General features: G+C 41.4%; 1 protein-coding gene across 1 annotated transcript; it reads left to right on the top strand.

Moving 5' to 3' along the window:
- The first annotated feature begins 454 nt into the window (after positions 1–454).
- CTSE (cathepsin E) lies at positions 455–12,976 on the top strand. Its single transcript, XM_053393351.1, has 9 exons — positions 455–536; positions 1,075–1,231; positions 2,269–2,386; positions 5,165–5,283; positions 6,076–6,275; positions 6,503–6,625; positions 8,270–8,411; positions 10,672–10,770; positions 11,842–12,976. Exons 1-9 carry the CDS (start codon positions 481–483, stop codon positions 12,004–12,006), a joined length of 1,179 nt encoding a protein of 392 aa, XP_053249326.1. The 5' UTR covers positions 455–480; the 3' UTR covers positions 12,007–12,976.
- Positions 12,977–13,093: the final 117 nt, after the last annotated feature.

The following is a 13,093-nucleotide window of genomic DNA, read 5'->3' as shown; positions in this document are numbered from 1 at the left end:
TATGTCCTTTAAAAAAGTCATTGTGAAAATTCATCAGCATTTCAATGTACAAAAGTATGCATATTTTTGCACACAATTTTGCCTATTGCATGCATGTACAAAAGTAATAAAAAGTGCAGTGACACTGTAAAGACTAAGGGCTACTTCATATATATTCAATTTCAGAAACTCTATACACACAGATGGGACATTGGTGCCTTTATCTATACACACCTATAACCAGTGGGTGCCATTATTCCTCCCCTTTCCTGATTGTGTCCAGAAATCACCTAATCTTTTGTCGCTGGAATGGCACACAGGTATAATGACTCATTTCTCTTCCAAGGTGTTATATTGACATTAAGTGGTGTGGCCTTTTTGCTGTATATTTTTCTTCAGCTTTATCACAGGGGCTGGGCTGGGCTGGGCATGTGGGTATAAGTACAAAGCCTTTGTTCAGTTGTTACAAGTCAATGAAAGCATAAGACCTGTACTGCCAGGATGAAGCCGTTGATCCTTTTCATGTTTTGCATTTGGCTGGCCAGTGGATTTCACAGGTAAGCACATTTCCTTGGCTTTCTTTTTTCTTCTTTCAAGCAGTAGACGTTGCCCAGTCACAAGGCTTAGCTGTGAGGCTCAATTCTTCAAATGGCAGGACACTTAAAACTAGAGCCCCAAATTTGTTACAGCACACAGACTTCCAACACTGGCACACAACTGCCCCAAGAATGTGTGGTGAATGATGCTCCAAAGCAAAGGCGCATGGTGATCAAATCTCACACTGTGTGGAGCATTGCTAATGGGATCCACAGAGTGCATAACAATACATGGCAAATAATGACCAACTGCAGAAAACGTATTTGCCACTTCATCTAGGTTGGCTTTCTATTGATATCAGGCAATAACTATCTCATGGTAACAAAAACAAAGCCAGCGGTGAACTCATAAGAAATACGCCATGGACAGAGTTCTAAAGATATGAGCAATAAAAACCATAGAGTTGGTGGCAACTGCTGTATAGTTGTTCCTCATAAGAATGCTTTTCTTAGTTTTTACAGTGCAGCATTACTTACATTTTCTTCCGCTTCCCCTCAGAGTTCCCCTGAGAAGACATAAATCTTTGAGGAAGACTTTGAGGGAACGTGGGCAACTGTCTCAGTTCTGGAAGGCCCACAAGTTGGATATGATCCAGTATACCCAGGACTGCTCGGCTATCCAGGAAGCCAACGAGCCACTCCTCAACTATTTTGATGTAAGTTAAGAGCTGAAGCGGAACCATGAGAAGCAGCAATATGGCAACGACAAAGGAGACAGATGTTGCATTGTTGTTGTTGTGTGTGGTTTTTGCATGAAGGACCTTTAGACAAGCTCCCTGTCTCCCACTTCAACCGAATCTATACAAATTCAGAAATTAGATAATATATGGCACCTTGCCATATATCTGCTCTGCAAGCTGTTGGCTTATTCCTTTTCTTTTTGATGGGCCACTTTGAAAAGCAGCTCTGGTCTTAGACAAAGGGTTCTATTCAGTATATGCATATATGTAATGAATCCAATTATTTCTACATTTTACTTCCCTTATGTTGGGAAGAACATAATTATAATTTTATGTACTCCTCACTTCCTCCAAGCAACGAGAAGTTCCAGGGGCAGCACTTAACCCAGCTTTGGTTTCCTTTGGAGGAGAGATCACTGGAGACTTAAGGCATTTACAAATGTACAAGTTCAGCACAGGAGGAAGCAAAGCACAGCTACAAGCAGGAAATCCACTGCTGCATATCAGATCACAAACCCCACCAGGATACCATCTAATTCTCTGCCTCTCTTTCAGTCCCGCCAGACTGGTGTTTATCTCGCCGCTCCTCTAGTATATTCTGCAACATGTCCCTGGTGCAATAATAGTGCATTAGTGATGGATTTATACTGGATTGTCTATACATTGTTTTGCTTTATTAGCTATTCTGTGATGCTTCCCCAATGTTGTTGCATTATTGCTATCTGAAGGGGCATCGTGGGGAAAGAATCACATTCTTTCCACCAATAAGATGTTCTAGTTAGAAAGTTGGGATGATATATCACATTAGCTCTGTACTTCTAGGTCAAGATACAGAGCTAAAGTTCAGGTCTCTTTTTCGAAGTCCCTAATTCCACATGTCTGTGCAAAGGGGCAAATTGTAAACGCTGAATGGGCAAAGGTTGGGAAAGGTTTCTGCTTTTCTGTGGCTGCGCTGAGTATTTCCCCATCACAATACCTGGAAAAGAAATGTTGTTTTTTTTCCTTTCTGCTAGGTAGAATATTTTGGACGGATCTCCATCGGGAATCCTCCTCAGAATTTCACTGTGCTCTTTGACACAGGCTCCTCCAACCTCTGGGTGCCATCCGTTTACTGTGTCAGCAAAGCTTGCGGTATGGATGGGGATGGGAGGAGAGGAATGGGCTGTGGGTGGACTTTGGTTGTGTTTAAAGAGTAAATTCACTATAAGCTGCAAAAAAAGTGATATGTAAGGGTCAACTCCCTGAGGCGAAGGCAGTGGTCAGGTTCCTTGGTTACAAAGCGCTTTGTATCCTGATGTACGAATCACATCTTGATTTTACATATCATGGAGACCCATGAAGAACCCACTTTAAACTGTGCTCTGTGCAAACTGTTACCATGCAGTTCAGAGGTGGTGAACCTCCGGCCTTCCAGAGCTCTCTTATCTTGCCCTCAGGGGACACCCCTGCTCCACACCCATCCTCGAGTGCTTTGCCCAGCCAGAACTTCTTTCTGAATTGTGATCAGGCCTCTTGCTTGCCTGGTTGGAGGGATGTCTGTATAAACCTCTGCTTTGCATGGAGCTGACGGTACAGAGATAAGACTCTCTTGTTTCTCCACCTGCTTCTTCACCTCTGCCCACCTGCCACTGGCATATGGCCCCTGAAAGATTGCTTATGAGGAAATGTGGCCCTCAGGGCAAGCTGTGTTTGATGAAAAGCTTTAATAAAACCTTATTTTAAAAACACACACACTCAGACCCTTCATCATAGGGTCAGGCAATTCCCCCTACACCTCCCACCAATCTTTCCATATGGCTGTTTGTGGTAACTTGATACTTTTTTTTTATAAGATATTTATTGAAGTTTTACAAAAAGAAGAAAATTACAGAATAAAAAGAAAGCAAAAGAAAAAAAAGAAAAAAATACAAAAAATACAAAAATACATAGAAAAAAAGATACATAATACAGAAAAAGTAGATAGAAAATAATTAAAAACAAATCAATTTTTTCATATCTTAAATTTCGTTTACTTATTTCCCTGACCTCCTCACACCTCCCTTTTTTGTATTCCCGTTCACATGGTTAGTTCAGCAAATCCTTACCCTCTTTCATTTATCTTAACTCTATATCTCAACATATTATAACTTTATATTTTCATCCGTTATCAATCCATTTTTACATATTCTTATTAACCTTGTTGCTAAGGCCGCTTAATTTCAATCCAACATCATTTTAACATTCATTAATTTTACAATGTTTCTGCAAATAGTCTTTGAATTTCTTCCAATCTTCTTTCACCAACTCTTCTCCCTGGTCTCGGATTCTGCCAGTCATTTCCGCCAAACTTGATACTTGGATATAGATCACATCACATCATGGCTTCTGTGTGATACAAAGTAAAGTGGGCTCTGTCTGGTGGCTGCGATATGTAAGCTGTACTTTATCCCATCTGTCAAATGGAAGTCAAATTATCTTCCTCCCCTGCTGATTGTGTTGCAAGTTACTCTCTTGTGATTGGAAAGTGTTTACTATAAAATGAATATGAGCACAGGAAGAATCTGTTGTAAAGAAGGAAAAAAAGAGGAACAGTCCGGAGGGAAATGATTAGCCATGGAAATCTTGTGTTAAGTCTTACTTCTTCTTGCTTGTCAGGGTGTGATCATGATCTCACCACAGGGAGGCGCATTTACTATGATAAATGATGAAAAAAAGAATACTTTCAGACAGATTCCCTGAGGAATGGTGATAGGAAAAAGCAGCTTGGGGTGATTTTTCTAAGTAAAAAATTATTGTGTAAATAAGCGAGGCGCTGGAAGAATTGTCGAATAGTGAATGCAAAATAATTGACTGTCGTCTTCTGCATGTTAACTCAGGAGTAAGTCTTGCTGTGTTCAGTGAGACCAAGGTCATTTCCACACAGCAATTTTTTGGGGAAATGGTGCTGCATAAAAGTATCCACATGATGTCATCCACATCAGAATTGCATCTCATATCCCCCCCCCCAATTTAATATGGACAGATTTTTTTGGGGGGGTGCTACTTGTTGGATTTTCCCGGACATACCTGGAATACTGTCAGAAGCAGTGTCTGGGTGGAAATCAGCAAAATATCTGGGATGTATGGCAACGCATATCGGCAGTGCCAAAAAAAAAGTCAACAAAATATGTGGCTGCCTTTGGATTTGGACTGTGTCATGTGGATACTGTGCAAAACCACTAAGCAAGGGAATGCAAAACCCAACCTCAAAAGGTCCATTAAGGCACAAAATTGGGTACAATAAATATTAATTTCTGACAAAACTGGAAAACTTAGGCTAGTGAAAAAATGTTTTCAGGAAACTCATCAATCATATCCACAGAATTCTTGTGCGTATATGGTATGCCTGGATATGTATAGGGCAATGCAGAATATGGTGTTTTACATTTACCCAAATAGCAATAATAGATGATGCCAAATTCAAGCAAACTCAGTTTTAACAAAGCAATAAAGCAACCCACAATAATTAATACAATATTTCTGGGCACTCACAATGCGTATTTCTAGGGCATTCTTCAGGTTTCTGGTTATCAAATGTCACCTATCCACACTGATTAATACAGGCCCCAATAACTCAGGTGCTACTCTAAGATGTAATTACTGACTGTGTATTGTCATCCTGAAAAGGCAGTAACAAATACCACCTGATTCACCCCAAAACATATGCAGTACTTTTCACTGGAATCTATCTGCATCACTGCACTAGATTCTTGCTTGAAAGAAAGACCGATTGAACACAATGGCAATTCTGAGAGTAAGCATGTGCTGTGCTGGGCAATGAGAGTTCATGCCACTATAGCTCCATATGTTCCTCATATGCCTGTTATGGAGTGCCATATTTTACTCCTGCAGTGTTCTCACAATTTTTCCCCTCTTAAAAAACCCCCACAGCTACACACTCCAGGTATCAGCCATCACAATCCAGCACCTACAGCGAAGTGGGGACTGCTTTTTCCATTCAATATGGCACAGGTAGCTTGACGGGAATAATTGGAATGGATCAAGTGACTGTGAGTAGAAGACCCACTTCTTTCTTTTATGCTTATCCTTATTCTCTTTTGAGATGATAAAGTGTTACCTGGACAAGACAGGGCCACACATGAACACCTTTTAGGGGCAGAGGGCATCCTTGTTTTTCTCAGGGTTTCAAGTCCAGAACTGTTCCTAGCTCCAAAGGACCTGATCTTAGAAGATGCTCAGCACTCCTAGTTCATATACGGTAAATCAGGATGTTCAAAGAAAATTACAACCATAAGAGTAAGAGATTCTCCTGTAATACTTACTGCACCTTGAGCATATGAAACTGCCTCACATTGATTGAGACTATTAGTCTTTACATCCCAATATGGTATACTTTAAACTGGCACCAGCCCAGAGTGGCTGGGGCAACACAGTCAGATTGGCAGGGTACAATGATTTATTTATTTATTTATTTATTTATTTATTTATTTATTATTATTATTATTATTATTATTATTCCAAGGCCTTGGTTGAGTGTGTAGTCAGGCATCAACTCCAGTCTTTTTTCATGTTTCCTTGTTATATCTTTCATTGTACATAATTTCTGAATTTTAAGTTTTGCTTTAAACATTTTTTTATTATTGTGTTTTGCTATTAACAATGTGTTTTAATTGTTGTAACTAGCCCTAAAACATTAAGATGAATGACAGGTAATACATTTTAATAATAATAATATCCCAAATGTTTCCTTCTCTCTGAACTTTACCTTCTGGGTTTCACCATAACTGGTTTCTTACATGACCATAGGATGAGAAATAATGTGTAGGACTTCTGCCCTCCAGGTTGAAGGAATCACTGTAGCCAATCAGCAGTTTGCAGAGAGTGTCAATGAGCCTGGCAGCACCTTTCTGGATTCAGAATTTGATGGGATCCTTGGTCTGGCCTACCCATCCCTGGCGGTGGATGGAGTCACCCCCGTCTTTGATAATATGATGGCTCAAAACTTGGTGAACTTGCCAATATTCTCTGTTTACCTGAACAGGTATGAGAACATGACCAACAATACCAGTCACTGGCTTGTCTTTCAAGGCCAGCATCTGCATTAAATAAAATAAATGAAAACTGAGACCAAAAGGCAAGCAGATGGTGACTATTTATACATGCAGAGATTTAAAAGAGGCAGGGAATTCATGTGAAATATCAGTGGAGTAAAGTGGAATTACACTGATGGAAAGGCCCACATCAAAGGAAATCCCAATTCTTTTCCAGGAACCCAGATTCTTCTATAGGAGGGGAACTGATCTTTGGTGGCTTTGATCCTTCCCATTTTAGTGGAAGCCTCAACTGGATTCCAGTCACTAAACAGGGATACTGGCAGATTCTACTGGATAAGTAAGTGCCTCTTATTTCTTGGTGTTGGAATTCTCTGAAATGACAGCACAGAAAAAGATGGGAAAGTTTGTAGGCTGTAATGAAAATCAGTAATATGCTTTCCTGACATCAACGTAGGCCAAAATCCAGGGAACTGAAGGCAGCATCCAACTAGCATGCTCTGTCATCACACAAGGATATCTGCTTGTGCAATGGAAATTCCCCACTTCTCTCCCTATGGGTGCCTTGTGCCCTTCCCTAATCTGCTCCGGAGGGTTGGGAGAAACCCCAGAACAGGTGGGGGGGAGGGGGAAGTTCTGTTGTACAAGCAGATATCCTTGCACTGATGGAAAGTTTATTAGACCATTGCCTTGGGTGCAGAAATTCCAGGCTACCTTCCCCAGTTATGTAAAGGAGGCAACTGCTGCCTGTAGTTTTGAAGCTTAGTAGCTCATTGCTTGGGTGATATCTATTAGAGTCTTGGAATTCCAATATGCAGCCATGGGGGTCCTCCAGTCCAGACTGGGACCATGATGTGGTCCTTTCCCCTGTAACATCCAAAGCTGCCATTAGTCTCCAAAACAGATAAAGACAAAAATGGCAGCTTCAGGAGGTGATTCTCAATGGGAAAACAGAGCAAGAGAAAGGGTTAAATCCCCTGCATGCCATACTCCTCAGAATACAAAGATGCATTTGAAGCATTATCTTGTTTGTCTCTTATGGATCTTCTGATCTTTACCAGCTGCCCAGGGCCTAGATCAGGGGTCAGCAAACCTTTTCAGCAGGGGGTCAGTCCACTGTCCCTCAGACCTTGTTGGGGGGGGCAGACTATTTTTTTTGGGGGGGGATGAACAAATTCCTATGCCCCATAAATAACCCAGAGATGCATTTTAAATAAAAGCACACATTCTACTCATGTCAAAACACCAGGCAGGCCTCACAAATAACCCAGAGATGCATTTCAAATAAAAGGACACATTATACTCATGTAAAAACACACTGATTCCCGGACCGTCCGCGGGCCAGATTGAGAAGGCGATTGGGCCGGATCCGGCCCCTGGGCCTTAGTTTGCCTACCCATGGCCTAGACGGATACAGCTGCAAAGAGCGAAAAGCCAAGAGGAAAATGGCAGCCATTAAAAATGAAAAGAGTATTCTGGTCTGTCGGAACATGCCCACGCAGCTCCTGGAATGAGACAGACCTCTCCAGGCATCTTCCTGATGAAGTGCAGCCTGGGACATGCGCACCAGCAGCACATATCAAAAGAATATGTGCACGCTCATGGCAGAAACGCTCATAGCAGGAACACTCATAGCAGAAACGACGTGGAGTGTAGGTGTGTGCATTCTAAGTATTTATTAAGCAATATATACAGGACAAAGCAATCATGGCGTCCTTTCACTTCTTCTCCAAAAGAGAGAGAGTAAAGAAGTACAAAAGAACAGTACAAATGGAAGAGATAAGACTGGCTTCCGTTCTCACACTTTCCAAGCCTGGAAAGTAAACACAGACATGTGATATAGCAGTCACACATCCAGGAAAAGAGTATTCTGGTCAGGTTACCATATAATAAGATGGGCAATAAGGGCAGCAATGCAGTTCTGCTGGAGCAGCAACCATCCACACCCTTTATTCAGGGCTGATTTCATTGTCCTTCTTTTCAGTATCCAGGTGGGTGGAGCAATTGAATTTTGTGCAGAAGGATGCCAAGCTATAGTGGACACAGGGACTTCTCTCATCACAGGTCCTTCTAAAGATATAAAGCGAATGCAGACATTAATTGGAGCAGTACCTATGGATGGGGAGGTAGGTTCTGATTTGGAAAAGAAACTCACCACAGCATCTCAGATGGAGTGGCACACATCTAGGGCAAGCTCTATACTTTTCTCTTTGCACTTCTGTTTTACTTTTTGCCGGTTTTAGGGCCTCCTGGTCCTCCTTTGCTTTTCCTCCTTCATCATTAGGGATTGGGGGATTGGGATTTGGCCCAGTTCACATTTAAAGGTGAATTGACCTGATTGGCACCTTCCAAAAGAGCATGAATACCCCAAATATCCCAACCATTAAAGATTGGCAAATTAAATTATTTGAATATATGGATTTGGCAAAAATGACGCAGAACATCAGACAGCAAAAAGGTACAAAGTTTATTGACGGTTGGACCAAATTCATAACATATATGGAAACAAATTCTAGAGATATAAAAATCACAGTAGGTTTAATATAACCCTTGCGATGTGTAGACGATATAAAATGAAAAACTGCAGAATGGATTTAATATTTACATAACCCAAAACCGAGATGGAGGGAAGTCAACCATTATTTGTTGTTAATTAATGTTTGTCTTCTGGTTTGTTCATGTGTTTTGTTTTGGTTGATGTTTTCTTTTTTCTTTGGTGTGTGTTGTTTATTTTTGTTTTTCTTTTTTTGTGGTTTGGTTATAGAAAATGAATAAAAAGAAGTTAAAAAAAAACAAAAGAGCATGAATCAGAAACACAGGCATCCTTTTTTGAATTCACACTTCTCTGAATTTTGCAATGCAGTTTTGCGACCTCGTGTTATATATCGTTCCCCCTTGAGAATGCTGCAGGTTACGAACTCTGCTAACCCAGAAGTAGATGCTCCCGGTTGCAACCTTTGCCCCGGATGCGAGCGGAAGTCACGTGCTGGCAGGATGGCAGCAGCGGGAGGCTCCATTACCAAAAGCAAGCCTCATATTACGAGTGGTTTCAGGTTACAAACGGACCTCCGGAATGGATTAAGTTCGTAACCGGAGGTATCACTGTAATGTGTATGAAAATGCACATACTAGTATAAAGTGTGCTTATAAATGCATCTATTAGTGAAAATAACATGCAAAGATGCATGATATTGGGGAAAACTGCTTTGCAAAAATATATATCTTAAACAAATTACACAGAAAAATGTGTATGTTGGGGGAAATCCTCACTAAAATCTTGATGGCTTTTCATGAGGGCTAATTAATTTGTTATTGTTTGTTTGCAAACTGAGAGAAACTGAAATTGACTGATCTGCCCATCCGTATTAATACCCATCTAGGTGTTTTTTTGTTGTTGTTTACTTTGTACTGCATTTGACATGCCACTTTAAGTACTCATAAGGGGCCCCTGACCATTAGGTCCAGTTATGACCGACTCTGGGGTTGCGGCGCGCATCTCGCTTTATTGGCCGAGGGAGCCGGTGTTTGTCTGCAGACAGCGGGTCATGTGGCCATGACTAAGCCGCTTCTGGCAAACCAGAGCAGCACATGGAAACGCCGTTTACCTTCCTACCGGAGCAGTACCTATTTATCTACTTGCACCTGACGTGCTTTCGAACTGCTAGGTTGGCAGGAGCAGGGACCGAGCAACGGGAGCTCACCCCGTCACGGGGATTCGAACCGCCGACCTTCTGATTGGCAAGACCTAGGCTCTGTGGTTTAACCCACAGCGCCACCCGCGTCAAGTACTCATAAGTGTCTGCTAAATACAGTTTCCAAGCGAGGGTCTTTTTTTGGAGGAAGAAGATGGTTTTTGCGGGTGAGTTCTCTGAAATGACAGCCCAGATGAATTTAGGAAGTTCTTTGGGAGAAAGCTGTCATGAAAATCAGTCAGATACTTGAAATTGAAAATGGCCAAAACCCAGGGAATCATGCAGCTTGGTCTAATATTTCACAGCTGAAAATAGGGATATGCTTGTAACCCCCTAATTTTCATATTGAGGATCACTTCATGAGCCTCATTCCTCCACTGCCACATGCTGCTGAAATACAGATGGGGAGAAAGGGGGATGTGTAACCTTTTCACTGACAGCAGTTTTTTCTGCTATCACTTGTTACTTCCAGGCATTTCCCCCCTTATGCAGTTTGAAATGCATATTTATGAGGCAATGCCTTTACATGCACATACCTTTAAATGACCCAGTGCAAGAAAGAATGCATCCAATTGTTTCTTCTCCTGTATGTAGACTTCCCTTCCCAAAATTGCATAGGTAGATTCTTTCGTTGGTTGGTTTTACTTCAAAAATCTGTATTTGGACCATTGCAAGCATCCCCATTGTTTTGCAGTATGCCATGGAATGCAGCAACCTGAACGTAATGCCTACCGTTACTTTCACAATCAATGGGATCCCTTACACTCTTTCCCCAGAGGCCTACACCCTCCAGGTAAGTCCTCTTTCTCTTGGGTCCTCTTCTGCAAGACAAGAATGCCTGACGTTTGTGAGGAAGTATGGGCTAGTTTTGTGAGATCTTTCTTTAGCTCCACATTGAGGAAAGAGGCATGAGAACAGTTCTTCTTTCGGAATAATAGTTTCCTCGTTAAGAAACTTTTCCATGAACTCAGATTCAGAAAAGTCTGTACAGGGATCATGCGTCAAAGAGGTCAAAACAAAACAGAACTGTGGCAGAACTCCTAGGGCTGCATAGCTTGGATTGTGTAATGACAATTGGTTACCTATTAACCCTCTTTAATTGAACTCTACAATCAAAACAGTTTAAGAAGGGACGAAAGGGCCACAGCTTCCATGCACGCTTGTTGCTTATATGTCAAGGGGGAATTTTAATCTGTACAAGTAAATGATGATACACAATAATTCACAAGGTGTGGGCATGTGCACACACAATTAAGTGTGTGTGTTTGTGGCAAGGCGCCCTTGCCATTGAAAGGATGCATAAGGAAGATTGAGTTTGGAAGGCAACCCTAGCTCCCTTTGGATCCTTTTATCAGTGATAGGGAAACCCCCTTCCTAGTGAAAGGATACCAGGAAGAGCGTGATTGGCTTGAAGGGTGTCAGAGGACACAGCATGCATTCTCCGAGTCCAGTTGCCTCACTTCTCTTTAGCTTAGGTAAATGAAATACAGCAAAGCAAGTAGAACCCAAACTGAAGGAGAGAAAGCTCCAGGCAACTTACTTTCCTTTATCCTGTCTAACTCCCACCCATGAGCGTGAAGTCCTTGTGGGTTGTGTTGCAGATAGGAACCAGAAACTACCAGGAGGGTTTCAAACTGGCCATCAGGATTTGTCCTTGCCTTGTGGTGCTCTCAGTGCTTCCACTTTATTTGCCTTTTAAAAATATAAAATGGTAAATACAGCCTGTAGCAAAGCATTTTCAGTTCAATGGATGAAACTCCTATTCTGTGTACAGAATGTTGGCATCCTGGATTGGGAATGATTTGCTCCCTGATAAATTAATATTGTTTGCCCTCACATCTATAATTGTTTCTTTCCCCATTAGGAGAATAGCGATGGGATGGGACTCTGCACCAGCGGATTCCAGGGCTTAGACATGCAACCCCCAGCTGGACCGCTCTGGATTCTGGGCGATGTTTTCATTGGCCAATACTACTCTGTCTTTGACCGTGGAAATAACAGAGTGGGGTTGGCTCCTGCTGTCCTGTAAGACGCTTTGGAAGTATGGGAGTCAACGCACCAGGCTCTATTATGTCACTTGAAGGTTTTCTTTTCTATTTTTGAACAAACACTTTGATCAATACTAGATTCAGATTCTAGTGTCACAATCACTGATTGACCTGTTCGCATGAGATTCCCGTTCCCTTCCTTCTCATGCAACAAAGAGAAAATGAGACTGTGCCCTTAATTACTTAAATTGGCATGCCTTTTTGCTTTGCTGTTGTTCTTTGGATTTGTTACTGTAAAAGAAAATGTGGAGGTAGGTAGTTAATTTTTAACTGGCAGCATTGTGTTCATTACATTGTAAGTTTTTGAACTGTTCATATCACTTTTTTCAATATTTCAAAAGGCACCTTATAGTAAAGTTTTCACAATATGCAACTGTTTTTAAATTTATACAGATAAACAAAAGACAGGGGATTTATTAACAATTCTTTAATCAACGGAGTCCCCTTATAAAGTGCTTTCTGTCTTCCTGAAATAATACTTGGTTCCTGCAATGCTGATGTTATCTAGGTGTTTTTCTGGAAAGGAAGAATAATACAGGGCTAGATGAAGTATCACAATTCAACACCTAATTTAAATTGGTTGCATTCACTGTAGCACTAAGGAGAACATTCCATAAGTTCAAAGATTTCTTCTTGGGCAGTGGAATGTTCTCTCCCTCTTCTCCCTCTTAATCTGCACCTTCTAAATTTATTTTGGGAATTCCCCCAATTCCCCCAAAGCAGATTTGGGGGTGGTGTGTTCTGGGCTGAAGGGGAAGAAGATGGGGCAAAGTCCTGCTGTGCTAGCACTAATATTTGCACTGCTGGAAAAAATGTAGTTGAATACCAACAGATGGTTTTAATTTTGCTACATGGCAAGGAACAACTGGTCAACATCAGTGTTTCTAACTTGGACTTTTGAGAAATACTTTGGCTTCTATAAACATTTTATTTACATACATACATACATACATACATACATACATACATTGATATCCTGCCTATCTTCTCTCATGGGACCCAAGGTGGCATTCATGTGGTTCACAGGCAGTCACCCATTCAGATACAGACCATCTCCTTATTTGGAAG

This window comes from Podarcis raffonei, chromosome 6 (genome assembly GCF_027172205.1).
Source record: "Podarcis raffonei isolate rPodRaf1 chromosome 6, rPodRaf1.pri, whole genome shotgun sequence".
Taxonomy (NCBI): domain Eukaryota; kingdom Metazoa; phylum Chordata; class Lepidosauria; order Squamata; family Lacertidae; genus Podarcis; species Podarcis raffonei.
Note: the sequence above shows the minus strand (reverse complement) of the source record. Positions and strands in the feature narration are given on the sequence as shown.

What these genes read in the sequence shown, in the direction of transcription:
- CTSE (XM_053393351.1), top strand. Translation starts at nt 481, where the DNA reads ATGAAGCCGTTGATCCTTTTCATGTTTTGCATTTGGCTGGCCAGTGGA. An exon ending in TTCTCTGTTTACCTGAACAG is followed by an intron (nt 6,276 to 6,502) that starts GTATGAGAACAT and finishes ATTCTTTTCCAG; the next exon opens with GAACCCAGATTCTTCTATAG. An exon ending in CAGAGGCCTACACCCTCCAG is followed by an intron (nt 10,771 to 11,841) that starts GTAAGTCCTCTT and finishes TTTCCCCATTAG; the next exon opens with GAGAATAGCGATGGGATGGG.